Source organism: Anopheles coustani, chromosome 2 (genome assembly GCF_943734705.1).
Source record: "Anopheles coustani chromosome 2, idAnoCousDA_361_x.2, whole genome shotgun sequence".
In the NCBI taxonomy this organism is placed as follows: domain Eukaryota; kingdom Metazoa; phylum Arthropoda; class Insecta; order Diptera; family Culicidae; genus Anopheles; species Anopheles coustani.
Window position 1 is genome coordinate 90,577,970 of NC_071289.1, and position 27,131 is coordinate 90,605,100.

Below are 27,131 nucleotides of genomic sequence, written 5' to 3' on the forward strand. Positions count from 1 at the left end.
TTTATACATTCGCCTTTTGATATTTGTCTGCCTTAGGGTGGGTCGAGAGATCCGAACCTACCAAGTTCAAAGCAAGTAGGTTCACTGTGCGAAACCAGTCTACCTCGCATTTACCTGCACAATTTCTGCATTTGAAAAGATGATTTTCAATAAGGTTAACATTTGTAAGTTTTTCATTTTACTGTAAATTTATCACATAAAAACCAAACCAGCTTTTCTAAAGGAACTGGAACTATTCCTCCGGAACGGATAGTGTGCCGGTTAGCGGACCTACCGAGGTCCTCGAAACTGTTTCGTTTTTCTGCACCGATAATGGGGTGTAGCAAACGTAATCATAAACCAATATCTTTTCCCAGCAACCTTCGGCTTATCATTGCACAAACTGGTACATATAGAATCTCTGATAAATGTTCGTTCTATGGTCGACAAATGATAGTGCACTTGCCGCAGAGATATTGCAATCCAAAACACCCACTTCAACTTCCTAGTCTACCGGCGAAGTGGGCTTGTATAGACTTCAAGTGTGAAAAGATAAAATTATCGTTCCAAATGTCTTGAAGGAACCGCAATTATTGCACGAGTTCACACAGCCCGAATGTATAATGCACGTAATCAACCCAATTTTGTTGCAAGCTGAAGGTAGAAGATATAAACGGTAGAAACGCACTGCTTTTATGCTGGAAACGAATATGAAACTGAAATCGTTTCTGCAATCTTTCCCCGCTTGGAAACTAGCGGTTCTCAAAACGGTTTTCGGCTGCTCGGAATATGATATCACGCCGCGATGACGCTGGTTTTTCCCGTCTTTCCATGCTTCTTGGCTTCCCGCATTCCGTTCGTTTTCCTGCTAACTGCTCTCGTCTTCTATCTCTTCCCATTCCAGACACCACGCGCTCGATCCGTCACTCTTCCGCATTGGCCAGAGAATGCCGCCTGCACCAGCCGGCTCGCACTACTCACGTGCTAGGCGATTGTACGCGAGCGAGTGCGCGGATTCGAGTTTTAGTATGCGAAAACTGTGACTTCATTAGACATGAGCAAACATAACCGTCGCGGTTCCGTAAGATTTTCTCTTTGGAGAAAGCACACATACGGGCGCACGGCACGTACACCGTGCACTCACTTTCTAAGGTGTTTTTGTCATTTTTCCCGAGGCACCACGAGCACCATGTGCCGCACACCACACCCCCCTTCCGAACACACTACCTTTGAAATAACAGATTATAACTAACTGTTAGCACCTGTAAAACTACACACGCGAGTTGCGAAAAGTAACTGCAAAGATGACTTTGAACGGAGGATGCAATCGGCGCACAATTGACAACCAGATATAAAACCCGTTCAAAGCGGTAACTTCGGCTGCAGACCGGGACACAGGATTAAAATGCAATCGCGATTAAAACCGACCACCGAGAAGAGCAGGACGCGATACACTTTTTGCTGACCTACACACTGCTGGTGCGTAGAGTTGGAAGATTTCTGCTGGACCCAGTTCACAGCTGTCTAGTTCCTATTACAGGAATGATGTTCCCATCCGGAAAACCACATGAGTCCGACCCCGGAGCAAATTTAAAATCATTGGGAAACTCTTATTTCATGTAAATTTTGAGGAAAAATCAGACTTCTGCAACATGACAAAAGTAAGAAAATGAAATAGTTCGACTTGCTTGCAATTAGTATAATTTTATTAAAAACATATGTGATTATTTATTATTTAAAACATATTCTAACGATAGAGGTAAGATATTTTAACAACATTCAATAAATACACGCAGTATACTATTTAGATAGTCTTTGCAGATCTTGGCATTACAACACATCAACTTTGGACAGGTTTCTCGTCAGGATGATACTGTGCACGTCGCTAAAAACGGTTCGCACGTTTTGGGTGTCGGTGGCAACCGTATAGTGAAAGTAACAGGTACGCTTTCGTCCGATAAGGTGTGAGGTTCTTCTTGGTGGTTCGTTGGTAATATCCTGAGGGTAGGTAGGGGAAAAAATGATACCATTATAGCGAAAATTAAACAACCAATACAAAAATAATGGCACATTAATCGGTGTGATGCGATAATCGATGACAGTTAACAACACTATATTGCGTTATCAAACGGCGATGATGCGATGTGCGCCAAGTAGCAGATGTTATGGGCTAATCGTTCTGATAATAATGACGAAAAACAATTCCCATCCCCCTCATCATCACCAACATGAACTTACCACCATTTTGGACCTGATAAAAGATCGCGTGCGCACCAACTCATCGTACAGCTGATCCTTATCAGCGAACGCAACGTAATCGTCGTACTCGGGAAAGTAGGTCCTTATCGATTTCCCCGCCAGCAGTTTCTGCTCCAGCAAGTCCTGCTTGTTTAGAAACACAATCACACCGGTTTCGGCCAGAAAGCGATTGTGCCAAACCCCTCGGAACAGCTCGAACCCTTCCGAAAGGCGGTTCTGTTTCGGATCCTCGCGCAGCGTTTGATCGAAACCGGCGCAGGATATGAGGAACAGTACCGCGTGCACTCCTTCGAAGGCTTGCATCCATTTGCTCCGATGGTGACGCTGGCCGCCGACGTCGAACATGCGAAACTCCTGCACACCGCCACCCATCGAGTTGGCCATGCGCACATTGAACCGGGTCTCCTGAATACCGGTCGTCGTTTTGCGGCAGTTCAGAATGTCACTGTTCGTCGGAATGTACCCCGGCATTGAGATCTTTTCCACTCGATCCAAAAAACTGTACCATCGAAAGAGTTTCCCATATTAGTTTCGCAGTTGAGATACGAAAAAATTTCGAGGACTTACTATTTCACACTGTCTATCAGATGAAATTCATTCGAACGTTTGTAGCATCGTTTGACCCCCGTGTCGGACCAGAGTCGCCGGACGCACTGCACGTACTCTGTCGAGAGATTCCAGGGAGCTTGGGAGCCCATTCGCAGGATATACTCCGCACAGCGCTGGTTGGTGACGGAATCGAACTCGAGATCCAGTAAAACGACCTGCCGGACAAGCTCGTAAATCGACTCGTGTATGTTCTCATAGATGTCCGCCAGCTTCTCCAACCGTTCACTGAAAAACCAAGCACATAATTGTTGATTTCTAAATAAATGTGTCTATATAGACTATCTGGCAAAGAATAACACTTACTCAAAACTGTAGCTGTTTTGTATGTGTAAAATTTTCATCTGCTTGATGATGGTGGTTTTCCCGGATTCGCCGGCTCCTAGCAGCAGGATCTTTACCGGATCGCGGATCGACTTGCGCATCTGCACCATCTCCTTGGAGGACTGCTTTTTCCTTGCCTGCAGTTCGTGCGATGGCCGGCGGAAGCAGTCGATGAGCAGCATGATGGTGGGTGATCCCTCGAGGGTTGGCGTCCGGCACAGCCCTATCTCTCCTGTTCGATTCGGTTGTCGGCAACCGAATGAACACCAACGTCGCGGGCGAGCGTCTAAATAAAAATAGCAGAGGTGGAGTTTTAATTTGTGTAATTAACTTTTTCGACTACCATCGCGTTCAGCAAGCCCAGCCAGCCATGTCTTTTTTGGCGGTCGATCGTCAACGATTGGTTATCGGTTGGCACAGGGGCGCATCGATATCACCGCACCATATCATGGTCAGGCGATCTTTGCTCCTACACCCTGCTCTCCTCCCACCTACAGAGCAACTTCTTCTTCCACCCCCGCGAGGCGTGGGAGGAAGTGACATTATGGCTCAAATATTCATACTGGCGCGGCAGACATACCACATCCGACATACGTCGACAAACGTACGAGACAAGATATCGAGTACGATACCGTCTGTACTTTCCAACTATGAATGAAAGGATTTTCTATGTTTGTTCTGCAAACGACAAAGTTTATGGTACTGGCCGCGTGTGTCTAAAGTCGAGGGCGGGAGAGAGGGGGGTCCGTTAATTATGGCTGGAGTTTTATCGTTTGCACTACACTTCAGATCACGTGGAAGCATCGTGCCCATTCAAACAAAGTCTTTCTAATGAGAGTCCCATCATGCAAATGCGCTCTAAACCGCATATATAAAATAAAAATAATATTAAAATACCTAAGGATTTTCGTTTGTTATTCAAATTTGCAAAAATCTAAACCGAAGCTACCTGGTAAACATTTAGAAAGTCATTTTAGTTCGGAAGAGGAATTTATTTAGAGTGTATTGGCAACACGAGGAGTATCTAGCACCTACAACCTTAGGCAAAACCATTTGCCTGTACCATGATGTACCCTTTTCTACATCCTAATCTGTGCTACCGATGTCTGCGACGTCCCTTATCGATGCTAATTAAACACACCCGATGGGCAGCCAGTGCGAACACCAATTATATCTGCTGTTGAACAGATGTTAATTCCTGACCGCAAACCGACAGCGAAATGGTGAACTCGAACAAATATGTCTCGCACGTTTATCATAACCTCCGTAGAAAGGGGGGATTATATATGTATGTTTTTCTTGATTCTCTTCTCGCGGTAGCTTTTTCCACCACCTAGTCGGGTAGGGAAGGATGGTTTCGCTTCATTTTATCGAACCATTTCCGCCAGGAGTTATCATCGATCAAGTGGGGCAGCAATTTGCCTGCACTTACAAAAGGGAAACTTATCGGAAAACAACAACCAGTGGACAATACATCGACCGTAGAACCTGAGGCACTTTCGCTACAACGGTGGAGAGAAGGGGCCAGCCATTAAACAAACGTGTGACTACATTAAATCTACTTGTCGCACATTAAAAACATATATGGCGCCATTAAACTCGTGCGTGACGTCATGCGGAGGTTAAACATGTTCATTCATAAAACTTTATCCTCCGCAAAAACACTTGCCGGATGGGGTTAAAAACAACGAGCATACTGTTTTTTACATCAGGGCTTTTTTGAATCACCTTAATTCACCTAGATCTTTTTTTGAGTGGAACAGAAACGTGGCAGGGTTTTCATTGAGTGTAGCATGTCCGCTGAAAGCTAACCACCGTACAACGTGGCGTAAAATACGAATGAATTAATTTGATGATACCATGATGTATAAGGCCGTTGGGCAGGGGCTTGCTATCTGAGAAGATATCTCATTAATTGCTTTGAGGAAATGCTTGGAAAAACGATAAGAACCATATCGATTTCTAGGAAGTCCTTAAGCCACAGTACTTTGCTTAAGCCATAAGTTCAACATGACAACGAAGTTGTTGACGGGTCAACTGCCATTGAGAGGGGAACGGATCCTCTGCGATGATTCAAATGACCAAACATGATCAAAAGATTAGCATTATCAGTAAGTCATAGCAAAGAGTGTTTTTTCCCTCCTATTGCCGATGTTGTTTTTTAACAACAACGATGACTCGGGAAGGTAAAGGTGAATTTTAGTAGTATCACAATTTTTCATAACCCAAACAGGTTGTTGGAAACCCCAAAAACGATGATAAGTTTGTAGATAATTTACCTGTAAAAACTGGCCACTGCTTCGATGCTGATTTTCTCTCGTGCAACTCCTCCGTTGTTATCGGCAAAAAATGGCAGTTGATCGACAATCCAAACAGGTGCAAAATAAGGCACAATTTTATCTGCTCTCAATTCACGGATGCAATAAAGAATGCTCGTACCGGCACCGTTTTACACATCACGTATACACACCTTAGCCCCACGTTGGTTTCTTTCACTCTCATTTAACGAAGATTCAGCCACTGATAGGTACTATCAGTTGATGGAGGAGATGTTTTCCTTCTGTAATATCCGGGATGCACTTTATCCAAAAGATGAATAACAAAAAAAAATATGTTTGCACTTTGTACCCCCTCGTAAGGTCTCCTGAGTACAACCGTTTATGTGTGGCTTGTGTCGGCTCCGTGCCGTGACTGTTACTGCGTGAGCATCTGCCTGAAGTATTACACTATAAAGAAGGTACCAGCCCCCGCGGCCAATCGGACGCGAACGAAGGGAAAGTACACGTACCGGGGTGGCACTATCGGTATCATCCTACTTCATCGGTGATAGTAGTATCAGGTGCCATCGGCGGGGGTGATATGCTCACCAACACCACCCAACCGGACCGAGCCGGCCGTGGGCAACCCCCATGTGCGGGGGGTGAATGTACATGTTCTGGTAAGTCGATAATGTGACCCCCATCCTATATGGGCGAAAGGGGTTGTTTATGATTCTTTAAAGAAGAATGCAATTGCATTGTTGCATTCATACTTGCACATCCAAGCCAAATGCTTTACGTTAGACAGATGTCTGCTCGTGTATTCTTTTGCCTCGACAATTGGGGATTTACTATCGATAATACTATTAAACTGAAGATAAGTAAAAGAGGATCACGGAATCGTGAGCTCTATCTAATGGAGACCAGGAATCAATAGTGCGAAGTAAGCAACTGATTACAAGAGCGTATGGCATTGAAATATATTATTAAAAATCCCCTTCGTTTATCACTCGAACAGGTTGGATGGCATTTTTCGCGTGTTCTGCGTACTCATAAGCCATCTGAAAAATGTGGTTTTACATGTAACTTAATCCATCCACTTTGGGCGTCCACCACGGAGGTGGTCAACTTTTACCAACAAATATTTTCTTTAATTTACAATTGGCCCATTGGAGTACCGGGTATATATTATTTGAAAAGATGAAATGAAATAGTAAAACATATTGACCCGATAACACCATGTTATCAATCAAAACGCCGTAATTCAGCAATATCTAGACCACCGGTAAGTATACCTCAGGAACTGACCGATCGGCAGCTGGAGGGGAAGGTTACAATATTTGTGTACTTTGGCACTTGAATTAATTGTGCGGTCCAATATTGATACCGTCCGTCGATTTATCGATTTACCGTCCGCGTACCGTCGTTTACTCACGCTAGCAGGATGAACTCATTGCACGTATACTGTCTTCCGGGATAATGAACAGGATTTCAGATGCTACCTCTCCAACAAATAGGGTCGAGAGATGGTGACGCGTTCAATGTGATTACTTAACTGTTTCCTAATTGCTGAAGGGACATGGATTGATTATCTTCAATATACGGTCCTTTTCGGATCGAGTGGAAGTCGGAAAATTAAAAAATGTATATGTAATGTAATTTTACGTAATTTTTACTTTTATCCTCAGTGTAAGATAGTTGGTAATATTTTCTTATGGAACCGGGAAGATTCTTCCTTTAGCATGTTGATATCCACATAGCTCTTCCACCACAACACAGCGCCACAGAAGAAGGTACTATGAAAAAGTGGTACTATCTGCATATAACAGGCAAATTACTCTAAAACCGAATACTTTTAAGCCCTATCTTAGCCACTTGCCGGGAGCTCTGAATGTTACTGTTTTAGGTTTTAAAAATCCCTAGTCTTCCGTATTCTTTGCCACTTTGCCCACACCACTAATGAACGCCTTCACTTTAGAAGTGACCACTTTAGTTGCTCTTTTGCCGACTGTAGAACCTGCAAGAAGAGAAACATTTAATAAACAATTCCCTGTACTGAGTTTTAGAGATACCGATGGAGTGGGCGTGCATGTACGAAGTTCCGTGTTTTATAAATATTGCTTCATTATTTTCTTGTTCGTTTCTAAAGGCTCTGTGAGTTCCGTGTTAGTACTGAGTGCTATATACTGTGCCTGGGTAAGGAACGTGCAGGACCGCTACTACCAAAACAGTCCATGAATGGCATTAGTTACCTGTGCCACTGTTTGTTCGCCGATCGGAATATCGTCGTTTCGAAGATCTACCCGTTTCATCACGGACGCCGGATCTGCATCCAGGATAATGCTAAAATATTACCAAAAGAACACTATCAATTTAACTCATTCACGGGTCATCCGAGCCACGTACGTACCCTCCATCACAAATCTCATCGAAAGCCAGCATCACAATGTCTAGATTTTCCAGCACGGCTCGCTTTTCAAAGTTCTTTTTCAGTATCATCGTGATCGTGTCGTACAGGCAATTCAGCACGGATAGAAGGATCAGCTCGTTCTCGTGCGTACTACCCATCACGTAGAAAAACAAATCCACGTTGCTCTTGTACACGCAGGTTAATCCGTCTAACATGATGATCTCCGCGTCCGCACGGTGCGTTTTGCTAAACAGATTCTTCTCGTACGCCTTTTGCTCCTTGACGGTGGGAAATATGTTCTTATCGTAGTACTTGGCTAGTATTCGGTTACCATCGTAGTCCAGTATGCACATTCCCTTGATTGTGTACAGTGTTGGTTCCTGCTGACGCAAAGTAAACGATGACACACAAGAGTTAACACACAAAATAAGCTTGTAAAAAGAAAAGAACCGATATAACATACCATCAAAGAATCCATGACGGTTGCCTTCTGTTGCAGATTGCTTTAGTATATGATTATTTCAACTATACTTCGAGAAAATCTGTTAAAAACACGACAACAAACCGGACACAATTCCTTCGCCGCTGATGATGACCATTTGACGTGGATTTTGTTGACAGTTGTACAATAGAGTTGGACTCTGCGAGTCGAGATTCAGATGGTTCGAATACTCACTCCTCAAGGGAGCGAGTTGACTCAATCAGCGAATCACCGACTCATTCGCCGAAGCTCCTGGCACGTACTACGGTACTGAATGGTTCGGGGGTAATTTGAGAAAACAGCGTGAAAAACTAATTTGATCCTGCAATATCCATGTGTAACCGTAACTTCTAGCCTCAGGATGAGTAGAACAAATCATTGGTCATGAAGAGAATTTTTTTGATCACACTTATTTCCACTGTGACAGAAAATGGGTTTTTGGCACCCAATGGTAGCATTTTCCATATCCTTTCACGTCTGGTTTATTTCACGTATTGAAATTCGGATTTAGCGACTCGGATCGACGTCCGGATTTGATTCACAAGTTGTGATCTCCTACTGTGTAATAATGTCACAACAAAGCACACTTGCTCCAACGTCAGAAGTTGCAGCTAGCGTGTCCGGAAAAGTTGTCATTTGAAAACATCGTTGAATGGAAAATTTGAGTATGTTCGTAACTAACAGTGTAGGAACTTGTATTTTATTTAAGTGAAAATAGTTGAAATAATTTATTATGAAACGAAACTGAGTTTAAAACATAGGAAACGATACTCATCACCCAGACTATCTTTGATTTCTATTCAAACCACAACGTTTGCACGAAAAGCATACTGGAGGCCATATGGTCATCGGTTTACGGTCGGGCTCTTCCTGTGCGGCGGAATTCTGCTGGGCCGATGTGGCCTGTCCGGAACCGTAGAAATGATCCAGTGGTTCGTTCAAGTCAACGCGATGCACTGGTGGCATGGGAAGCGGGTTGCGGTGCGCGTAGTGTCCTGGTGCGGGTTGTGTACTCGGTGGAAACAGTGGAGTCGAGAGTCTCGGTGCGTACGAGTTGGTTGAGGGCAACGGGGGTACGTACGGCACAATATCACTATCTTCCTCCGTGCTTTCGAAAGATGCATTTTCGTCTAACTTGGGGGCGTACGTCGGAGCCGGTGTCGGAGATTTTCCTCCTCGGCATGCACACAATGGTGGAAATAGTTCGGGTTTCTCCGTCGTGTGACCTTTGCAACCACAGGATCCGGTAGATTTTGGATCACTCGATACCGTTCGTAGGTATACTGGTACCATCGCGGGTTTCTTAGATTCGAATCGACTGAATGCTCGTTCGTTCGTACCAACCCGCGGTTCAGGCAAAGGATAGTCGAAGTCCTCATCCGATTTCATTCCCTCCATGGATACCACCTCAAAGTCGATGTACTCGCCAGATAGTGGACGCCTTAGCAGCGGATTCCTTCGCGGACAGTCGCATTTTTGTATGCAACGGCCGTTATGTCGCACGAAACCATCTTTACAGACACAACTTGGATCCGGAATGCATGTCTTCGGAGGCGGTACACCCTTACAGTCCTGTTCGCAGGTTGCCTCACAGTATGGCCGACAGTAGGCAAGCTCCTCGTTTTGGCTGCACTTTTTCTGCATGGGCAGCACAGTTTTCGTTAGCGGCACAGGGCGGTACGAGTCATAAGATCCGTAAGATACGCTCGGCTTTTCTAGGAAAACCAAAGGAAGGTAAGGATTTGGCTATTAATCGACTTCACTATCGAATAATCCGTACTAACTTACGATTTTTCTGTACTGTAGGACACGCTTCCTTCCGAATGCAGGATCCCTTATGACGAACATATCCTTGCCGACAGACACAGGATGGTACGGAACCAGCATTCGGAGCCCTCCGGCAGATTGCATGAGAGCAGTCGTCAACACACGTCGGTTCACAGCACGGTTCCGCAGGTTTGAGTACCTCAAACGGGGAACACTTATCTTCCGTGAGTAAAAGACAAACGTACGGGTAAGTTTTCGGTGAAAACAAAAACACTGTGTAAAGTAAACTCACTCTTCTGCAGGTCTCCATAGTTGGCGATGGCGATAGTTGTCCCACTGGTGCTCAAAATTAGCGGCACAAACCAGCCACCGATGGCGAGAGCAAAGCCTGTCCAAAACTGCATCGTGTATCCAATGACGGAGCGGGGAGTTTTCGGTGACCCGGCTTCCAACGATTCCGGTGGTCCTATAGCTCGGGCCACCCGTCTGTCGGTACGCTTTATAAGCGGTATAAGCCACGCGTGTGACCACCTTTGCGGATAGCGATAGTGTCGATAGACGATAGAATTCCGTCACGTTTCGAGCACAACACACTTTCGGCCGATACAGCATCGTCCGAGCCCCCTAGTACTACCCTACCCAGCACGGTGATAGCTAGCCAAGGTTTTTACGGGTGATAAGTTCAAAATCCCAACCCCGGGAACTCGCCCAGGTTTGGCCGACCATCAGTTGTGCTATGCGTTTTTGTTTGATTTGTAAAAAAATGTCTCCATTTTTTAACGGCTTCATTGGAGGTAAAATGACTAATCGCGGCCAGCACACGTGTAGTAACGTGATCGTTGTACGTTGACTTTGTTATTAAAAACGTTTTCTGTGTATCCGCTTTCTCTAGTTGTAGAAGAAGGTGGATTTCAAAACACCCATGGGCAGTCAACAAACGGACCAAAAAATGAACTAGCTTACTAGGTATCAATGTGCCTGTTTCAACTAATTGAGTCACGATTCATTGTGGGATTGAAAAAATGCGAACAGTGTGGAATTGTTCAAAAAGCCAAACTCCAAGGCTCAGCAATTCTTTGAGTGTGGTGTATAAGAACTAAGTTCGAGTTCTTTATGACAAAAAATTGGTAACAAATTTTGTTAAATTGGGTAATGGAATATATTCCTATCGCAAATTTTATATTTTAAACGATATATTGTGGCTTGTAAACTATGTAGATTGAAGAATCGTTTGCAACATTTCACCATCTAGAAGGGCATTTCCATATTTTTTCTTATGTGACATCGATTAATAAGTTCTTTTAGAACCTGGCGTACATTGGTGACTCTATTATATGTAGGGTAAATTTTGTGATACGATGCTTAAGACATGTTTGTTCTGGATTTAGTACCCAGCATGGTTTAATGAAGGTATTTGATGCTGGAATATCTTAGTAGGACAAGGTTGAAATTTTTGTTTCATTTGATGCTTGCAGTTTATTTATTATTTAGACGCGCATATTTGGCTTAGTTGTAGTAATACGGATTACTTAACAACCGCCTCCTAGCAGGAGCACTTCACGGTTACAAGCGCACGATGCCGTTTTGGGAACGTACAGTCGGTAGCGGGAAGCAGACCGCGGGCAGGCCGATGGCTCGACACAGTGACCCTGGTAGCGCACAAGACCGGATCGGCACGCGCACGTTGGTTCCTCCACCAGAAGCAGGGGACAGGAAACGCCCGAGCAGTTGTTATCGCACGTCGGCTCGCAGCATTGCTTCGTGTAGACTAGCTCCTCACACGGGGCACAGGTCGCTGTGGAAGAGAGAGGGGAATCAGTTTAGCGTAGGGTAAAAATTCAGGAAGACTCTTGTTATTACGGGGCGCGGGTGTTTCACAGGGTGGCGTTGTGGTCTCGCAAGGTGGCGTAGTGGTCTCGCAGGGTGGCGTTGTGGTCTCACATGGCGCCGGAGTGGTTTCGCAGGGGACAGGATAGTAAGGCTGAGCAGGCCGGCCGCAGCTGCATGGAGATTGGGCACAACCGCATGACGGAACCGTAGGGTATTCGGGAGCCGTAGGATATTCGGGAGCCGTAGGGTATACGGGAGCGGGGGGGTATACGGGAGCCGGAGGATATACGGGAGCAGGGGGATATACACAGGGTGGCGTAGTAGTCTCGCAAGGGGCAGGGTAGTACGGAGCAGGAGTAGTTTCGCAGGGGGCAGGGTAGTACGGCTGAGGAGGTTTACCGCAGCTGCAAGGATATTGTCCACAGCCGCACGACGGCGATGGCGGGTATACGGGATCCGGCACAGGGTACGGCACCTCCACCGGGTATTCCGGTGCCGACGGATATGATGGATACTCCGGAGCAGACGGTTCAGCACACTGACAAGGTGTCTCCTCACATCGGTAGCATACGGGAGGAGCTGGGGTTTCGCACGGAGGTGTGGTCGTTTCGCATGGAGGAGTAGTAGTTTCACAAGGCGGGGGAGTGGTCGGACAACAGGATTGCGGTACACACTCTCCATTGAGGCGAACGTATCCGCTAGCGCACACGCAAGTCGGCTGGTACACTAGCAGCTTGTTACAGACAACATTCGAGCAATCACAGTCACAGGTTGGCTCGCAGCACGGCGGTGTTGGTTGCAGGACCTCATTGCCGGAACATTGAACTACGCATGGACAAAAGAGGAACTGTTGAGTATTTGAAACATTGCGAGATTACTCGGATCTACTTACAGTACTGCGGAGAAGCAGCCGTTACAGTTCCTGCAACGAGCAGGATCGTCAAAACGATCGCCGATTTCATGGTGGCTAGCGTTGTTCCTGTATTCCAAAAGGTCCTGCTAGTCAATGACAACTTGCATTGACTGCCTCCGAGCCGAATGATACTCACTGGTGGCGTCCACCAATAATTTATACCATTTCCCCGCTCACTACCGGGTTGCGGCGAAGGTTCTACCGGGTCCACCGATAACTCGCAGCGGAATGCCTGCACGATTCATCCGGCAGGGGACAAAAAACGGAGTCGACTGCTATCCACCAACCCGTGACACACCATCCGTAGGAGATCCCTCCTGCTCAACTGTCCACAGTTCGATCGTGCGCGTGAGGTAGATGGAATTGGTGGGACACACTTACCATGTTGCGGCACAATCGGAAAGTAGGTGTAAAAGCGCCGGTTCAACCACAGGCGACAGGTGCTTTTACACAAGTTTTTCCTCCGTTTATCAAACGACGATTGGCGTCGCGCTTTTCCTGGATAGTGTCCCGCATTCCTTGGCGCGTTTGCCGCAGACACGAGGAAATGGTATCGGGGAACGGTCCACCGCTTCAAAGGCCCTGAGGTATCAGTTTTGCCTACAGCTAACAAACAAGCGCCATTACTCAATGAATGTTGGGTACATTGTGAGGCGTTGAGAGGTTCATCCTGTTTTTTTTTTTGTGTCTGAGAAAGGCCAAGGAGTGGAAGGGAAAATAGGATACGGTAGCGTACGTGCTGGTTACGTGGTCAGGAATCAAAACATGTATTAAAACCGTACCAACCGTTAGGCAAGTCAATAAATGGAGTTGCAGATATTACAAAGTTCTACTGAATACGTTCTAGAAGGGGTATTTCTTTTAGAATAGAAACCTTTCCGTAAACCCGGTGTCAGTTTCTTTCCAAAAGGGGTGTAGTAAAGATTGGCTTTCCAAATAGGAATTTTCCATACCCCACTTTCAGATTCAATGTTGCCCACGAAGTGCTGAGACGTTATTCGCTTGAGTAAGTTATTCTTCCATATGCTTTCACAATGTTTTTATTTCATTTATTCATGTTTTTATTACAGCATTTGTATGGAGTTCTACGCCTTGAGAATATCTCCAATTCTCGCATGTTTCCAGACTCAAGGTTAAGCTGACAGGAGCTCAAGGTTAAGCTTCTTTCACTGCACAGAATACCCAAAGTGCATCCACGATATCGCCATTCTTAAGTACTAACGATGGCGCTAAGTTGTGACGTCTGCGACATCTCTTCGCCTCGATTTACCCTTGAAAAGCCAGGTTTTGCAGATGTTGACTGTTGTTCCCTTTAAGAAAACGTCTTGTTGAATAATAGCAAAAATGTATGTAAATGTATGATTCTTTTCAAATGAATGCTCTTTAAAGCATATAAGACAGTAATTCGACGATGGATTCGAATCCCAACCGAGACCGGACCCTCCCTTGCACGAAAGGAGCGACAGTTCACGCACACAAAGGGCACAACGGTACACAGTAAAGAAAAAGAAGGTAATTTTTAAAAATCCCAAATGTTCATGCTTTATTCCCTACCGGTACACTCTACATGGCCAGCATCAGATGCAAGTTAATATATTAAAATAAAATAGGTAACTCTAGGCGACACTCAACACCTCGCCGTTGCACTGCAAACATTGTGCGGCCAATGGAACGTAGAGACGATACCGGGAGGCGCTTCTCGGACAGGCGGACGGCTCAATGCAGTGGCCCTGGTAGCGCACGAGACCAGGCCGGCAGGCACACGTCGGTTCTTCCACCAGTATGAGAGGGCAGGCGGTGTCGGAACAATCGAAATCACAGGACGGTTCACAGCAGGGCTGCGTGAAGACTAGTTGTTCGCAGGCGGCGCACGTTGCTGCGAAGGACGAGATACCAACGTTAGTGAAATTAGTAATGTTCATAGCAACTTCTGATTGAGGTATAGCATAAAAGAATTTGGGATTACTTGGAGATGTTGGGCATGGGGTGGTGGTTGTCGTTGGGGGTGGTGTGGTGGTTGTCGTTGGACATAGTGTGGTCGTGGTTGTAGTTGTTGGACACGGTTTTGGGGTCGTGGTCTCACACGGCGTTGGTGGAGCTGTCGTTGGGCATGGTGTAGGATTGGTCCTTGGAGAGTACCGGTATGGAGGAATCGTTTGATACACAGGAGATGGTGGCGGAGGTACGTAGGACGGTGAAGAACAATTCAACGGGGGAGGCGTGTAACCGCAAGGTTTCGGGGTGTACATCGGACGAGGTTTTGTGGAATAAGGCGCCGTTGTAGTAGGACATGGTGGAGCACTCGTCGTCATCGGACAAGGCGTAGTGGTTGGACAGGGTGTCGGTGCAGGTGTCGTCGTAGCGGGCGTTGTTTCACAGGGCACAGTTGTTGTCTCACAAGGAGCTGGAGCCGGAGTAGTGGTTTCGCACGGAGTCGGTGTCTGGACCGCTGGGCAGCACGACTTCGGTATACAATTCCCTTCGTGACGCACGAAACCATCCAGACACACGCAGGTTGGTTGGTAAACTAACATTTTCGGACAAACCACCCGAGAACAATCGACTTCGCACGTCGCCTCGCAACATGGTGGCGTTGTGTGAAGTACTTCATACTCCGAGCAATCTGTCGAAGATTACACATCATCAATAAACTCGAATTTAATTCGAATCATTATCTAAATTACCAAACACTTACCACAGTCAACTGGATACATCATTGGAAAACTTACGGCAGCCACGGAGCTGGCAAAGGTTGCCGCCATGAAAAGTACCAATTCCCGCATTCTGGTAGACACACCTTTCGAAACCCTTAACCTTTTTACGAAATTTAGCACCCTTTCTTCTCTCTCTCCCTTGTATGACCTTGTGCTTTTACTAATTCGGCACTAAAAATGACACTCTTCTCCAACGTGTCTAACATTTTATACCTTTTTCTTCATACTGCAGCAGGAGATTAGGAGATTTAATTTATTTACTCTACCAAGCACGATCCTTTTGAACACAAAAGAATGAAAAAAGGAGAGGTTGAAGCACTCTATCACCCGCGCCGGCACTGATGGTTGCGTTTTTCGGGGGTCAAAAACTTGCATTGACACGCGATTAAGGTCACACCCGCTCGCAATATGACTGGTTCTGCAGAGGAATATGAGATAAAACGCTATCTTGGAACGCAACCACCATAACCGCTGTGATAAATGTAAAACAAGTGTCACAGAAAAGCCCTTTTTCATCAGCACCAAATGAATAAATTTGTAATTGAAATAACAAAACGACAGTGAAACGAAAACTTATTTTCATAAATAATAATAAGAAAGGTAATCATGTTTTTCCGTGTTTAGGCTATATTTTATACGTTTTCTGCTTTATTTCCCATTCAACATTTCGCACTCTCCATTGAACAACTATTAGTTTCGAACCATTTATTTTAAACTTCATCCGACTACTCAGAGAGGGTATTGATTGTTTGTGTATCGTAGTGTAAAGTTTCGTAGAGAAAGGACAGGTATTACCGCAACTCGGTTTGGTTGTTAACAATTTCGGACTAAAGCACATAATGGTAGGGCGGTTACGAGGCTCTATATACTAAGGCGCACAGTGGTGTTGATATTGATCTCCATCAGGGGAACACTAATTCCATGCTACAGTGTGCACTGGAAGCACTTTTCTACAGTTAAAAATGGTTCGGTTCGTTTTTTTTTTATTACCGTTCGCCTACTTTGCTTCCGTCCTCGGGGTTGGAAAAAGGGGTTATGGTTCTTCGCGTTATTTATGTATCTGTTTATTTTACTAACATATCTTGATTATTCGCTTAACGATAGTGTGTGTATACATTTGTTGTTTTTTTTTGTTAAACCTTTTTCATACCTATCCCACCTCCAAGCGGGGTTCGCTTTTGCCACAATTGATTGGTGTTTGACTATACAACGGCGAGAGGAAAAAAAAACTCAATAAACATTGATCTACTATTAGGCACGAATCGTTTATAGAAAAAAGGAGAATTTGCTCATATCTGACCATCGGTAAACACTCTAACTATACGGTAATGCACCACAGAACTCTCCATCGTAGGCATCTTGCTGTTACGCTACGTATAAAAAAAAATTGTGGTACTTTCTAAATACAAATATTACATTATTATCATCCACTGCATCCTCCGGGAGCAGATTTATGGATCTCCCCAACTTTTACACCATGCTTTCTGCTGTAATCGTTTTAAACTTGCATGCATTCGGACTATTACCTTCCATACAACGGGCTATTGTGTTACACACTATCCTCTACGATTATTGTTCGAAATTAGCACATTTTCATTGCAATTCGCGAGTCTGCGCGATAGCAGCACCTTGGCTATAAACTACTTTCCGCCGTTACGTATCCGCTACGTACATAAAAAGATTACGTATTTTCTACGTGGCAATGTGTTCCTTCCTTCGTTCCTACACTATCTGATATATTTTGTATCATTTCATCCCCCCAAGTTTGAAACCTCGAGCTGAGCAAACCCCGGGGGGTTGGTTCCATAGAGTTGGTAATAGTAATAGCAATAAAAAAAAAATATTATTAATAAAGGCAACTAAAAAAAGATAACAAAAAAGAAATTAAATTAAAATCAACTCCGACGCGCGCGCGTGTTGAGGGAAATAAGTATGGTGGATAAAGTGATCCATGTTTGAAACGAAAATCGTTTCGTTTTAGCACTCGATTTTACGGATATTGTAAATAACGCGAGACTTTGAATCATATTGTGAATTTTTGTGTAATAAGAGTTGCACTGTACTCAGTTGGTTACATTTATGCCTTCGCTTTTATGTAAGCACCTGAATCACGTACAGAATAGAATGGTACTGTAGAATTTTGCTAACGAATCGGATTTCGTTTTTGGATCCTTTCACTTCATAATGTGTTCGCAAATGTGATAGCAAAAATAAATGGATCGTAAGCGACTTCTCCTCCACCCGGGCAGGATTGATTGGCCCGGAATCATCTTCTACAAAACGCGGCGGTTCGAACCGGTGTTAATTTAGATTTTCATCAGCTCGACGTAGTTCGCTGGTAACATGCCGGTCAAACCGGTGCGCTCGACACGACCCGTCATCCAGCCGGCATCGATCGAATTGACCTCGATGATCAGATCGCCCTCACTGAAGCCGACCTCGTCACTATCCTGTGCCTCGTAGTCGTAGAGAGCCCGGTACACGCGCTACAAAGAGAATAAAGCGGAGGCGAAGGTATCAGTAATTGTTGGTTACAAGTTAATAATAAAGTTTAATATTAGTTAATTCAAATATCTTATTTAAACGATCTACACAAAATGTCACCCCCTTACAAATTATTTCTAGAGGATCAATTCATTTACACTTGCCCACCAAACCACATTAACACTAGCTTAGCACTGCACTAAAGAGTGACCAAAGAAAACTGAACCTTTCCTCAAGCTGCCATGACGTTATCGGTACAGCGGAACAAACTTGCGCATCGCAGTCCATATCGATGGCCAACGTGCCAACTTTGGGTTTTTGGCCTGAGCTGGAAAACAGTTTCGTGCCAACATATGTTTGTCTTATCTCATCGAGTTTGATTGCAACGCTGCAAACTAGGCTTGCAGATAGTATTTCCACCCCGAAAAAGAAAGTACAACGACACAACTTTCCGACAGGCACGCACCGGTTTACGTAGGTCGCAGCTGCGTGACACTGCCTCTTTCGGTATCCGACGACCCAACGTGCCAATTTGCCTAACAAGCGAACTCTCCTCGGCCGAAAAAAGAACGTTCTTGATAGGAACCACACGCATACACACGAACCTATGCGTGGCCACCGACGAGACTCTGGGAATGTTAAAAAACACTTTATACGCGCTTACGACAAGTTAGTTCCCATTTCACTTCCAATCGCGGGTCGGATCGTACAGGTACAGTACTTTAGCGGTGCCCATCTTTGGTCTCGTGCCCTATAAAACGTTACGTGTGCTCTGCTTGGCCAAACATAGTGGAACAGAGTGCGGTACCGATCGGTACCATCAACCATAAGTTGTGGAAGCAAAGAAGGATAGTTTTTATCCGTAGTGTATTGTGTTTTGCATGCACGATGAAGATCCCAACAAGTGTTGGGAAACGGAGCACCATGATGGTGGTGGTGCTACTGCTTGCGGTGTTGCTTCCGAGTTCCTTGGCGAGTCATTTCAATGATGATTTGGCTTCGTGTGGTTACGGTAGGAGTGTACCATCATCTGATTCGTATAATAAACATTTAAATAAACTTTTTTCCCATTCGATAGAGTTGGTATGCCCGCAGAATGAGCGACTTCAGGACACCATGCCCTGCTGTGAGCCGACCTGTACCAATGACTGTAGCAACGTCCGGTGCGCTGAGGTATACGTCCGACAGCCGACATGCGTCTGCGAGCCGGGTTACGTGCGCCATCAGGGTAAATGCATCCCCAAGTGCAACTGTCCTCCGCAACCAACAAGTCCTCGTAAGTTTATTCCCGCATGATGAACCAGAGGATGGATTTTTTTCTAACTTGTGCTGACAATCATGTGCCTATCTTGTTGAAGCATCCTGCGGTGAGAACGAAGAGCTGCTTCCATCACCACCTTGCTGCGAGCCGACCTGCACCGACGATTGTTCCGATTGCGACTGCCGTACGCGTTATGTCGACCAACCGACGTGCGTATGCAAGAAGGGCTTCCGGCGGCACAATGGCAAGTGTATCCGGGTCGACCAGTGTCCTTCGTGTGGCCCCTACGCGACACTCGCTCCCTGCGCTCCGTGCTGCGAACCGACGTGCGACAACGATTGCAGCAACGTGCTATGCATTGCCGCCTGCCAGGGAGATCCAGTGTGCGTGTGCCAGCAAGGGTACGTGAAGAACAATGGGACCTGCATTAAGCGGGAACTGTGTCCCCGCAGGACCTATGTGACGAAGCAATACTGTCGGTGTCGTGGAAAGAAAAAACCTGCCTCCGCTGTACAGGTGGTGTATCAGTATCCGGTCGCCCCGACGGCGGCACCACCGGCCACTCAGGGAGTGTGTAACTACTGCAAGCTGCCGGAACCGACCCCACCACCACCAGTGTACTGTCAACCACCGGCAACAGTAGCTCCTCCACCGCCACCGACGTACGTGGCTGTGCCCTATCCGCCAGTAACTTACGCACCACCGGTAACCTACGCTCCTCCACCGACCTGTGCACCACCAGCACCACCGCCGGTCTACCAAACCCCACCACCTCCAGTCTACCAAACACCACCCCCTTGCGGGTCTCCGACAGCAGCTCCCCCTTCGTATAACTACCAGACGCAACCCACACCATGCCCCTACGCACCGACAGCACCGAAACCGTACTACCAGCAGCCTCCGTCATCCCTGAGGGATCAACCGTACTACGCCATTCCGGCACTGCAGCAGTGCGCCTGTGCTACCGGTGTTCCGGCGGCCAGTTCACCCTGCACCGCTGGACTTGGACAACCGGTACGCCAGTACAACGTCCCGCCAATATCGTACCGAGTAAATACACCGGTTCCTTGCACGACAACCGTTGCCCCACCAAGCGCACCCTGCCCTTGCGCCCAACCGCAGCCGATCGTCTACAATCTTACCGCTCCCGTTCCCTACCAAACCGCTCCTGTTCCCTACCAAACCGCTCCCGTTCCCTACCAAACCGCTCCCTGTCCTTACGCTCAACAACAAGCCTATCCTGACCAACCGTACATGCCACAACCACCGACGACGGCCGCACCTCCACCGGTCGATGTGGCGTACATTGTTCTACCCAATGCAACAACCACGCAAGCACCGACCATGATGTGTTTCGGGGCGCTTTAACATCGCGGTGTGCCGTGCGTTTTTAAGTTAATCTAATGACCTAAGCAACTTATTTATATCGGGTGAATCACCCATCCCCATTCCTTTTTACAAAGCGAACGATTCGTGAATAAACTTGAACAAATTTTGAGCTGATTGCTGATTGCTTCGTGCTCCCTATTGAAAAAAATATGGAATCTTACCACTTTGCTCATCGATTTGCCGGTTGCGTTCGCAGCGGGAGCGGCGTACTGCTGCGGAGGCTGAATGTACTGAGGCTGCTGCTGCTGTTGCTGATGCGATTGCCGATGTTGTTGTTGTTGTTGCTGCTGCTGTTGCTGTTGATACAGTTGCTGTTGTTGTTGCTGCTGCTGGTAGAGGGCGGCCTGGGTTTGCTCCGCTACCGAGCCATAGTATCCATTAACCGGGTCGATGTCGTTCACAGAGCCAATTCGTCGGTTGTTGTTCGATGCCACTGCAAGTAGAAGGTAGCGGATGATTAGCACATTCGGGTGGGGGGGGGAAGAGATCAGACTCATTGCAATTGTCTGGTTCAATAAACGTTGGTTCCCATTTCGTCCAAGGTTTCAACAAGCAAAAGCAATTCGAAAGGTCAACTTAATAGTATAAAGCTGGTGAATTTACCTATCAGTAGAATTTTATATGTCACTGTCCGTTTTTATTGTTTCATAAATAAACGTACTACAACGTTTATTGCAACATTAGTGTCCAATGACAACCCAGTTTTAACGAAAAGAAAACATACATTCTTTCACACCAAATACCACCGAGCGATCCATCATTTACTTTGGTGGGAAAGAAGTTGCCAAGTGTGAGCAAAAACCCGTCATTGAGTGCCGATCACACACGTCATCTACCCAATGCGTGAGATCAGGGGTCAGCACACATTTCCTAAAAAGGGCCAGATGATTAAAGGCGATTTCTTCAAAGTAGTGCTGTTTTGAATGAAGTATCAACTTCCTAATAAGTAAAATTACATAAAAAGTGGTAAAAGATAAAATGTTTGACATTTTGTTGCAGTTATTGTTCGCGGAATTTTGATTTTTTTTTCAACATTTAACAGGAACACTTCGTTCAAAAATTTTAATCTCCATTTTTGGCAAGAAAACAAACCTGATGTCATGAAGAAATTTAATAAAAATTTAGATGAGGTTTTCGTATGAATCAATACAATTTTCTTACGGGCCGGACTTTGCCGACCCCTGTTCTAGACCATCCTGGTCAAACCGTCGGTTTGTTTGCTGGGGTCACAATGGTGTAACAAGTACAAACACGCTCCTGATGTGTGAACGGCACTTTTTGTTATTTACGAAATCATTCCGACCACCACCGGCATCCGGCACACATTTCCCGAGACCAAAAAATAGGTACCATCCATCAAGCCGCGAGTGTTATTTTTTCTCCGTGCGGTATAAAGTTGCCGAGTTGTGGAGCAACTGGGGAAGCAGCCAGCGTGAATATAAAAATCTCACGATGCCGTTGGGAACAAAATCCCCACAGCCAACCATCGACTGATACGGCGACGATAAGATAAGGATCGGTCGTTTGCTCGACAATGTCCGCCACTTTGAAGACGACCAACAGTATTGCAAAACAAATATACAAATTACACACCGGCAAACATCAACATTCCGGGTCCGGCGGCCGGGTGATCATGGCGAGAAAAAAGTAACCCAAAAGCGGCCGAACGTCGCATATAAACGATAAACCTGTAAACCAACGTCGTTTCCCGGGTGATGGAAGAGAAATACTGTGGCCCCAGGAAAAGGCAGCCGTATCAACACACCAAATGTGGCCGAATAAAACGGATCCACACACACACACCGCCAGACATACCTTCACGGATGCGAAATGACACATTCCATGTTGCAATCGTGCAGTGCATATAATTAAGATAAAACGGCTGAGCGGATGAAAGTAGCACTTTGCCAAAAAAAAAAAACCACCACAAAAACCGACGACCCGCCATGGGAAAAATGTGCAAAATGCAAACGACAATTATTTACAAATAAAAAAAAGCCAAACCGACTGGAATTTAAGAGAAAAACAAACCATCCATGGAAGTGAGAAACGTAAACCAAGAGATAGAGAGAACAACAACCATGATCCATAACTGAAAAAAAAACAATTCCCGTGTTCTTGCCCATAGATCGTGCAAAGTTGCGTGAGATGAATATATTTCGTTAAAATAACATTTGTTTTACTTTTTCTTGTTGAAATCCTTGACAATTCATCTCCGGTAATGTGGATGTTTCAAGGAGACAAACAAAATAAGCATTCGTTTACAATTTACAACAGCAACAGATGGCTTGTAATGCAAGACAAACGTAACGGTGGTAAAGCGCATCCCATCTCCATTGAACACACAAACATAAATAGAGTGCGATATAGACCAAAACACGAATACGACCTAGTTTAACCTGGCAACATCATCGGCGCTACTCTTCTAAATGTCAAGGGGGGTTTTGTTCTACTTGGCGATGCTTGGAGGTTCGTCTTATACTTACTGGTACCGGAGCTGTAGATCAGCGTGGCACTCTGGCGGTTCGGTTGCGGCACGTTCCGCGGCCCATCCGTGAGCGGATCGTAGTCAGCAATTTTCCCAATCCCGGCACCGGTTGCCGTGGCGGAACCTCCGCCGCCACCGCCACCGCCACCACCACCACCGTTCATGTTACCATTGTTGTATTGGTATAGGTGTTGCTGCTGCTGTTGCTGCTGAGCGTGCATTGCGGCGGCGGATCCGCCGTATTGGCTGTTGCTGCTGGAAGTGCTGTAGCGTTGTTGTGCTGATCCGTAAGGATCGACCATTCCAGCAGCTTGCTGCTGATGATGATGATGATTGTTTGCTTGTTGTGCGTGATGGAGATGTTGCTGATGGTGTTGTTGCTGCTGCTGCTGCTGCTGATGGTGGTGGTACTGTGAGCCGCCTGCAGCGCCAGCTGATCCGCCATTAGAGCGTTCCATCATGCCACCATTACCGTGAAGTTGTTGTTGCTGCTGATGATGATGATGCTGTTGTTGCTGCTGCTGCTGCTGCTGACTGTGATGATAGTGGTGGTTGTTGTTGCCCATGTGCGCAGCAGCGGCGGTGGTGCCGTTATTGTTCACCTGGTTGGCGTTCGGGTTCGGGCGGGCATAGTTATCGTAAGGGTCGTAGTACTTCTGCGTGGCTGCCCCTCCGCCTCCACCGCCGGACGGTGTGGCCGAATTTTGCAGCACCGAGTGGCGCACGTGTTCCACATTCCCACCGTTAGCGCTAGCACTGTGCTGGTGCTGGTAGGCCGCTGCCGCAGCAGCAGAGGAAGCCCCAGCCCCTGGGTAGCTTTGCTGCTGGTAGGACGCTCCAGAGGAGGCCTTGTTGTTGTTGTTGAGCTGCTGCTGCTGCTGCTGGTACTGCTGTTGCTGCTGCTGCAGTGATGCCTGGTAGTTGTTGGCCTGGTTGTGTTTGGTAATGTTGGCGGTCGAGATGATCTGAGCCTGCTGGGAGGTCGCGTTGTTCGTCGGCCCGATCGCCATTCCGCCGTTGTTGTTCACCTGCTGCACTGCTGCAGCCTGCGGTGCAACGACGGGCGGTGGCGGCGGGGGCTGATAGTGGGGTAACGATTCCGCAGCCAGCTGCTCCGAAAAGTACTCTGACTCTAGGTCGTTGTTATCTGTGTGCAGCGCGATTGCGGAGTTAAGCGGGATTGGATTAGGATCCGCACGGGGATTATTTTCCGGTGCGTTATCGGCATGTAAGCATTCGTGGGGCGCGTGCGTTCGGGTGTACATGGCGTGGCACATTGCGTTGTTCCGATCGCAAGGTGTAGTAGGTTCAGCAGCGCAAGATCATTCGTCAAAGGCGTGTGGGCGTGTGTGTGTGTGTTTTGCGTGAATCCAGCATGAGCATGATGTGAAATGATCGTTTGGATGATGTTCGCAGAACGCATATATAATCGAGCGGGGTGTTCAACACAACAACAACAACAACAACAACACAAACATGGTGTGAGGCGTATATGAAGACGAGCAGGGTGGTGGTGACACGAGCGAGCATGATGAAAGGAAAAGCAAAAGAAAAGCGCAATAAGTAAAATAAATAATTTGAGAAACAAAAAAAAAACAAAGGTTAGAGAGAGCATGTGGGAATCAGATGATTCATATACCGGCGTAAACATTAACAAACATACATCAACAATTCTACAGCGATTTGCGTGGAGAAGAGTAGATGAAAATACACACAATACCGTATTACTTGAAACGTTCCAGCACCAAAACACACTAGCTTTTTACAATAGAATCGACGAAAAATTAAAATGTTCGCTTAAAATTTGATGCTTTCTTATTGTGGGGTTGTCTCTAATTAAGGAAGACGAAAGTACTTACCAAGCCAAACGAAAACACAAAAAGGGACCATTAGATCCAAATGCAAATAACGAATATTTTCTAAATAAGAAAAGGTTCCCATAGGATGGTGGATCATTTTCCGGAGTTGATCGAGAGGTTCTGCCTAAGAAGATGAAAAAGATGCGTCGGCGCTTTCCCGAAATAATTTCAAAACAATAGCTTAAGGTCACATTCTTAAGCATGATTCTTTTCGCTTCTTGCCGAGGTAAAGACGTTTTATTATTTATGTTTTTCGACAGTAAATCATCTTCTCCACCGGCTGCGCTTCGCCCACTGTGGCTAAGTGAATTTTCTGGTGTGAAAATTCGACCTCTTGACGCTGAAGTGCGTGGGAAAATGGAATACGCGTAAGAAGCAAGGGATTCCCAAATGAATGATCTTTCTTTCCTTCCTTATGGCGACTGTCTTTTCCTCGTGCCACGTTGTACACTCTTTCCGGGGGCAAACAACAATTTATGGAATAAATTAAAGACAATTACCAAAAAAAAAGCCTACAGGTTGCACACGTCGCAGAAACCGGCAGCCGGTCATTGGCAGGCACTCCCACGCTACATTGAACGGGAAGCCCAAACACACACCACGTGTTTGGCAAGGTAGACTAAAACCAACCGGAATAAGATGTGACGAAACAATACATATTACCATCTTCAAATTCTGTCCTAATGATACGCCGCGTTCTTTTTTCTTCCGTTCTCTAATGCTACGCCTGACAAACGGCAGGTATGAACCAGGAACTATTGTACTTCGGAGGTCTTTTTTTTGGGTCTTTCCCACCCAAAGTCGCAAACAACCTTGGGGAAAAACAATCGCCACCAGCGTGCCGAACGTTGAGCCGGCTGAAAAACACTGCGGCCGGGGAAACAGCTAGTTGCAATTTGAAGAGTCAAATTTATGGCTACTCATAAAAATGCGTTTACTGTTCTGTCCCCTCCTGTGACTTCTTGCTTTCCGCTACACTCGAGGTATGCGCTTAACAAATGCCATCCACCCCGTTCGGGTGCTATGGCCAAATTGGCAAGATTCTGCTGGCCGATAGAGCCGAAAGCAAAGCCAAGAACAAGTTATTGAAAACTTTGCCAACAAACATAGCAACGTGCCTTCATTTCAAAATGTTTCGTTGCCAATGTTCCGGGTCACATTATTTGGCTTTATTTAACGTTCTTTTTACCCTGCGTTTACCGAAACTTTAACAAGCACAAAGTTGCCTTCTAATGCTAACATTTTAGGAGCGGGTGGGTGTGTGCAAAACTTTGCAGTGGTCATAAAGTACAATTAAACAGCCCCGGTACGAAACGTTCACAACTCACCTTGCGCCACACAGGTATAAAGGCAGCTTCTTTGACGCATGAACGAATAACCTTCCTGTCGCTTCAGTTCAGGCAAACAAGGAAGGCACGTTGAGTGCGGCACAAACTTTTTTCCGTTGCAAAAAAAAAAAGAACCAAAGCGGTTGAGCGAAGTTCAAACGCCAACAAACTCCAAGGGTCACCCAAAACACCGAAAAAGGTGATTGGGGTGCGGTTCCATTTCCGTGGCGTCGTTTCCGATGACTGCATTCGGCGAGAAACATCCCTCTGTTCCCCTAAGTGCAATGTGACAACATTGCTTGTGAATGCACTTTGCAGTTTCATCGTCTCCGCTTCATTTGTGTACCTCGCCGCTCCAGTGTTCAACGTACATGTTTTTCCGTGCACTCACACTCAAAGTAAACGAAAACTTGCAACCTGAAAGGGTGAGCAATCCGGAGGAAAAATTTGATGTTAAACCCCATACTGCGGGTGCCCAGTTGTCCTTTGCAGTTGTAAGTATTTTAGTGGAGCTGTTCCGGAGGTTTTCTTCTGGTAAAGAACAACTTTGTACGTCACCCTTTTCCAAATTCGACAATTGCCCACTTGACACTTGGGGAAGTCTAAATGGAAAGCGAATGCCTTAGAGCGTCGGTATTCCCAGTGGGAGAAATGAGAAAAAAGACAACATTAAAAGGAAAATCATCGAAGCGCATCGCGCCGACGGGGAAGGTTTGTCAAAGTCGGATGCCCTGCCATCTCGACGGTTTGGTTTCGAGACACACTCGAAGCCTGGAAGTCA

General features: G+C 46.1%; 7 protein-coding genes across 15 annotated transcripts in view; all 7 read right to left on the reverse strand.

The window, feature by feature from the left end:
- LOC131267270 (elongation of very long chain fatty acids protein 6) overlaps positions 1–1,424 on the reverse strand; it is a 31,743-nt gene extending 30,319 nt beyond the window's left edge. Inside the window, exon 1 of one of the 3 annotated variants that reach the window (XM_058270102.1) lies at positions 1,242–1,424. The gene's annotated coding sequence lies outside the window, so the exon portion shown is untranslated. Of the gene's footprint in view, positions 1–1,206 lie in introns of all 3 variants that reach the window. The other 2 variants (XM_058270104.1, XM_058270101.1) reach the window with 2 other exon arrangements.
- A 350-nt stretch (positions 1,425–1,774) lies between these two features.
- On the reverse strand, positions 1,775–3,350 carry LOC131265550 (guanine nucleotide-binding protein G(f) subunit alpha). The gene is made up of 4 exons (XM_058267833.1): positions 3,151–3,350; positions 2,806–3,072; positions 2,218–2,737; positions 1,775–1,977 (listed from the first exon to the last, which is right to left on the reverse strand). The coding sequence occupies exons 1-4, from the start codon at positions 3,348–3,350 to the stop codon at positions 1,810–1,812; spliced, it is 1,155 nt and encodes a 384-aa protein (XP_058123816.1). The 3' UTR covers positions 1,775–1,809.
- Positions 3,351–7,058: 3,708 nt separating this feature from the next.
- LOC131262909 (coatomer subunit zeta-1) lies at positions 7,059–8,435 on the reverse strand. Of its 3 annotated transcripts, none has more exons than XM_058265006.1 (4): positions 8,300–8,435; positions 7,837–8,216; positions 7,679–7,769; positions 7,059–7,443 (listed from the first exon to the last, which is right to left on the reverse strand). In XM_058265006.1, exons 1-4 carry the CDS (start codon positions 8,312–8,314, stop codon positions 7,396–7,398), a joined length of 534 nt encoding a protein of 177 aa, XP_058120989.1. In that variant the 5' UTR covers positions 8,315–8,435; the 3' UTR covers positions 7,059–7,395. The 3 variants fall into 3 exon arrangements, with proteins under 3 accessions (XP_058120989.1, XP_058120988.1, XP_058120990.1); XM_058265005.1 differs by having other exon boundaries at positions 7,837–8,219; XM_058265007.1 differs by lacking the exon at positions 7,059–7,443 and having other exon boundaries at positions 7,450–7,769; positions 7,837–8,219.
- Positions 8,436–9,100: 665 nt separating this feature from the next.
- On the reverse strand, positions 9,101–10,394 carry LOC131265295 (uncharacterized). Its single transcript, XM_058267556.1, has 2 exons — positions 10,119–10,394; positions 9,101–10,027 (listed from the first exon to the last, which is right to left on the reverse strand). The coding sequence occupies exons 1-2, from the start codon at positions 10,392–10,394 to the stop codon at positions 9,101–9,103; spliced, it is 1,203 nt and encodes a 400-aa protein (XP_058123539.1).
- A 1,190-nt stretch (positions 10,395–11,584) lies between these two features.
- Positions 11,585–12,876, reverse strand: LOC131265296 (salivary glue protein Sgs-4-like). Its single transcript, XM_058267557.1, has 5 exons — positions 12,807–12,876; positions 12,535–12,739; positions 12,262–12,369; positions 11,945–12,084; positions 11,585–11,879 (listed from the first exon to the last, which is right to left on the reverse strand). The coding sequence occupies exons 1-5, from the start codon at positions 12,874–12,876 to the stop codon at positions 11,614–11,616; spliced, it is 789 nt and encodes a 262-aa protein (XP_058123540.1). The 3' UTR covers positions 11,585–11,613.
- Positions 12,877–14,443: 1,567 nt separating this feature from the next.
- On the reverse strand, positions 14,444–15,610 carry LOC131265297 (mucin-2-like). The gene is made up of 3 exons (XM_058267558.1): positions 15,523–15,610; positions 14,794–15,450; positions 14,444–14,703 (listed from the first exon to the last, which is right to left on the reverse strand). Exons 1-3 carry the CDS (start codon positions 15,608–15,610, stop codon positions 14,444–14,446), a joined length of 1,005 nt encoding a protein of 334 aa, XP_058123541.1.
- A 994-nt stretch (positions 15,611–16,604) lies between these two features.
- LOC131261917 (LIM and SH3 domain protein Lasp) overlaps positions 16,605–27,131 on the reverse strand; it is a 44,019-nt gene continuing 33,492 nt past the window's right edge. For 4 of the 5 annotated variants that reach the window (XM_058263774.1, XM_058263776.1, XM_058263775.1 and 1 more), the window contains 3 exons: positions 23,162–24,310; positions 20,837–21,108; positions 16,605–18,027 (listed from right to left, as the gene is read on the reverse strand). In XM_058263774.1, coding sequence (XP_058119757.1) covers positions 17,848–18,027; positions 20,837–21,108; positions 23,162–24,310 — 1,601 coding nt within the window. In that variant the 3' untranslated portion in view covers positions 16,605–17,847. Of the gene's footprint in view, positions 18,028–19,438; positions 19,474–20,836; positions 21,109–23,161; positions 24,311–27,131 lie in introns of all 5 variants that reach the window. The other variant, XM_058263778.1, reaches the window with a different exon arrangement.

What these genes read in the sequence shown, in the direction of transcription:
- LOC131265550 (XM_058267833.1), bottom strand. Translation starts at nt 3,350, where the DNA reads ATGCTGCTCATCGACTGCTTCCGCCGGCCATCGCACGAACTGCAGGCA. An exon ending in CAAAACAGCTACAGTTTTGA is followed by an intron (nt 3,073 to 3,150) that starts GTAAGTGTTATT and finishes TTGGTTTTTCAG; the next exon opens with TGAACGGTTGGAGAAGCTGG. An exon ending in CTGATAGACAGTGTGAAATA is followed by an intron (nt 2,738 to 2,805) that starts GTAAGTCCTCGA and finishes TCGATGGTACAG; the next exon opens with TTTTTTGGATCGAGTGGAAA.
- LOC131262909 (XM_058265005.1), bottom strand. An exon ending in GATGAGATTTGTGATGGAGG is followed by an intron (nt 7,770 to 7,836) that starts GTACGTACGTGG and finishes GTAATATTTTAG; the next exon opens with CATTATCCTGGATGCAGATC. An exon ending in GCGAACAAACAGTGGCACAG is followed by an intron (nt 7,444 to 7,678) that starts GTAACTAATGCC and finishes CTCTTCTTGCAG; the next exon opens with GTTCTACAGTCGGCAAAAGA.
- LOC131265295 (XM_058267556.1), bottom strand. Translation starts at nt 10,394, where the DNA reads ATGGAGACCTGCAGAAGAGTGAGTTTACTTTACACAGTGTTTTTGTTT. An exon ending in GGAAGGAAGCGTGTCCTACA is followed by an intron (nt 10,028 to 10,118) that starts GTACAGAAAAAT and finishes TTCCTAGAAAAG; the next exon opens with CCGAGCGTATCTTACGGATC.
- LOC131265296 (XM_058267557.1), bottom strand. Translation starts at nt 12,876, where the DNA reads ATGAAATCGGCGATCGTTTTGACGATCCTGCTCGTTGCAGGAACTGTA. An exon ending in GGCTGCTTCTCCGCAGTACT is followed by an intron (nt 12,740 to 12,806) that starts GTAAGTAGATCC and finishes GTCCATGCGTAG; the next exon opens with TTCAATGTTCCGGCAATGAG. An exon ending in CCGCCTTGTGAAACTACTAC is followed by an intron (nt 12,370 to 12,534) that starts TCCTCCATGCGA and finishes CCCTGTGCCGGA; the next exon opens with TCCCGTATACCCGCCATCGC.
- LOC131265297 (XM_058267558.1), bottom strand. Translation starts at nt 15,610, where the DNA reads ATGCGGGAATTGGTACTTTTCATGGCGGCAACCTTTGCCAGCTCCGTG. An exon ending in GATGTATCCAGTTGACTGTG is followed by an intron (nt 15,451 to 15,522) that starts GTAAGTGTTTGG and finishes AATCTTCGACAG; the next exon opens with ATTGCTCGGAGTATGAAGTA. An exon ending in CCCATGCCCAACATCTCCAA is followed by an intron (nt 14,704 to 14,793) that starts GTAATCCCAAAT and finishes CGTCCTTCGCAG; the next exon opens with CAACGTGCGCCGCCTGCGAA.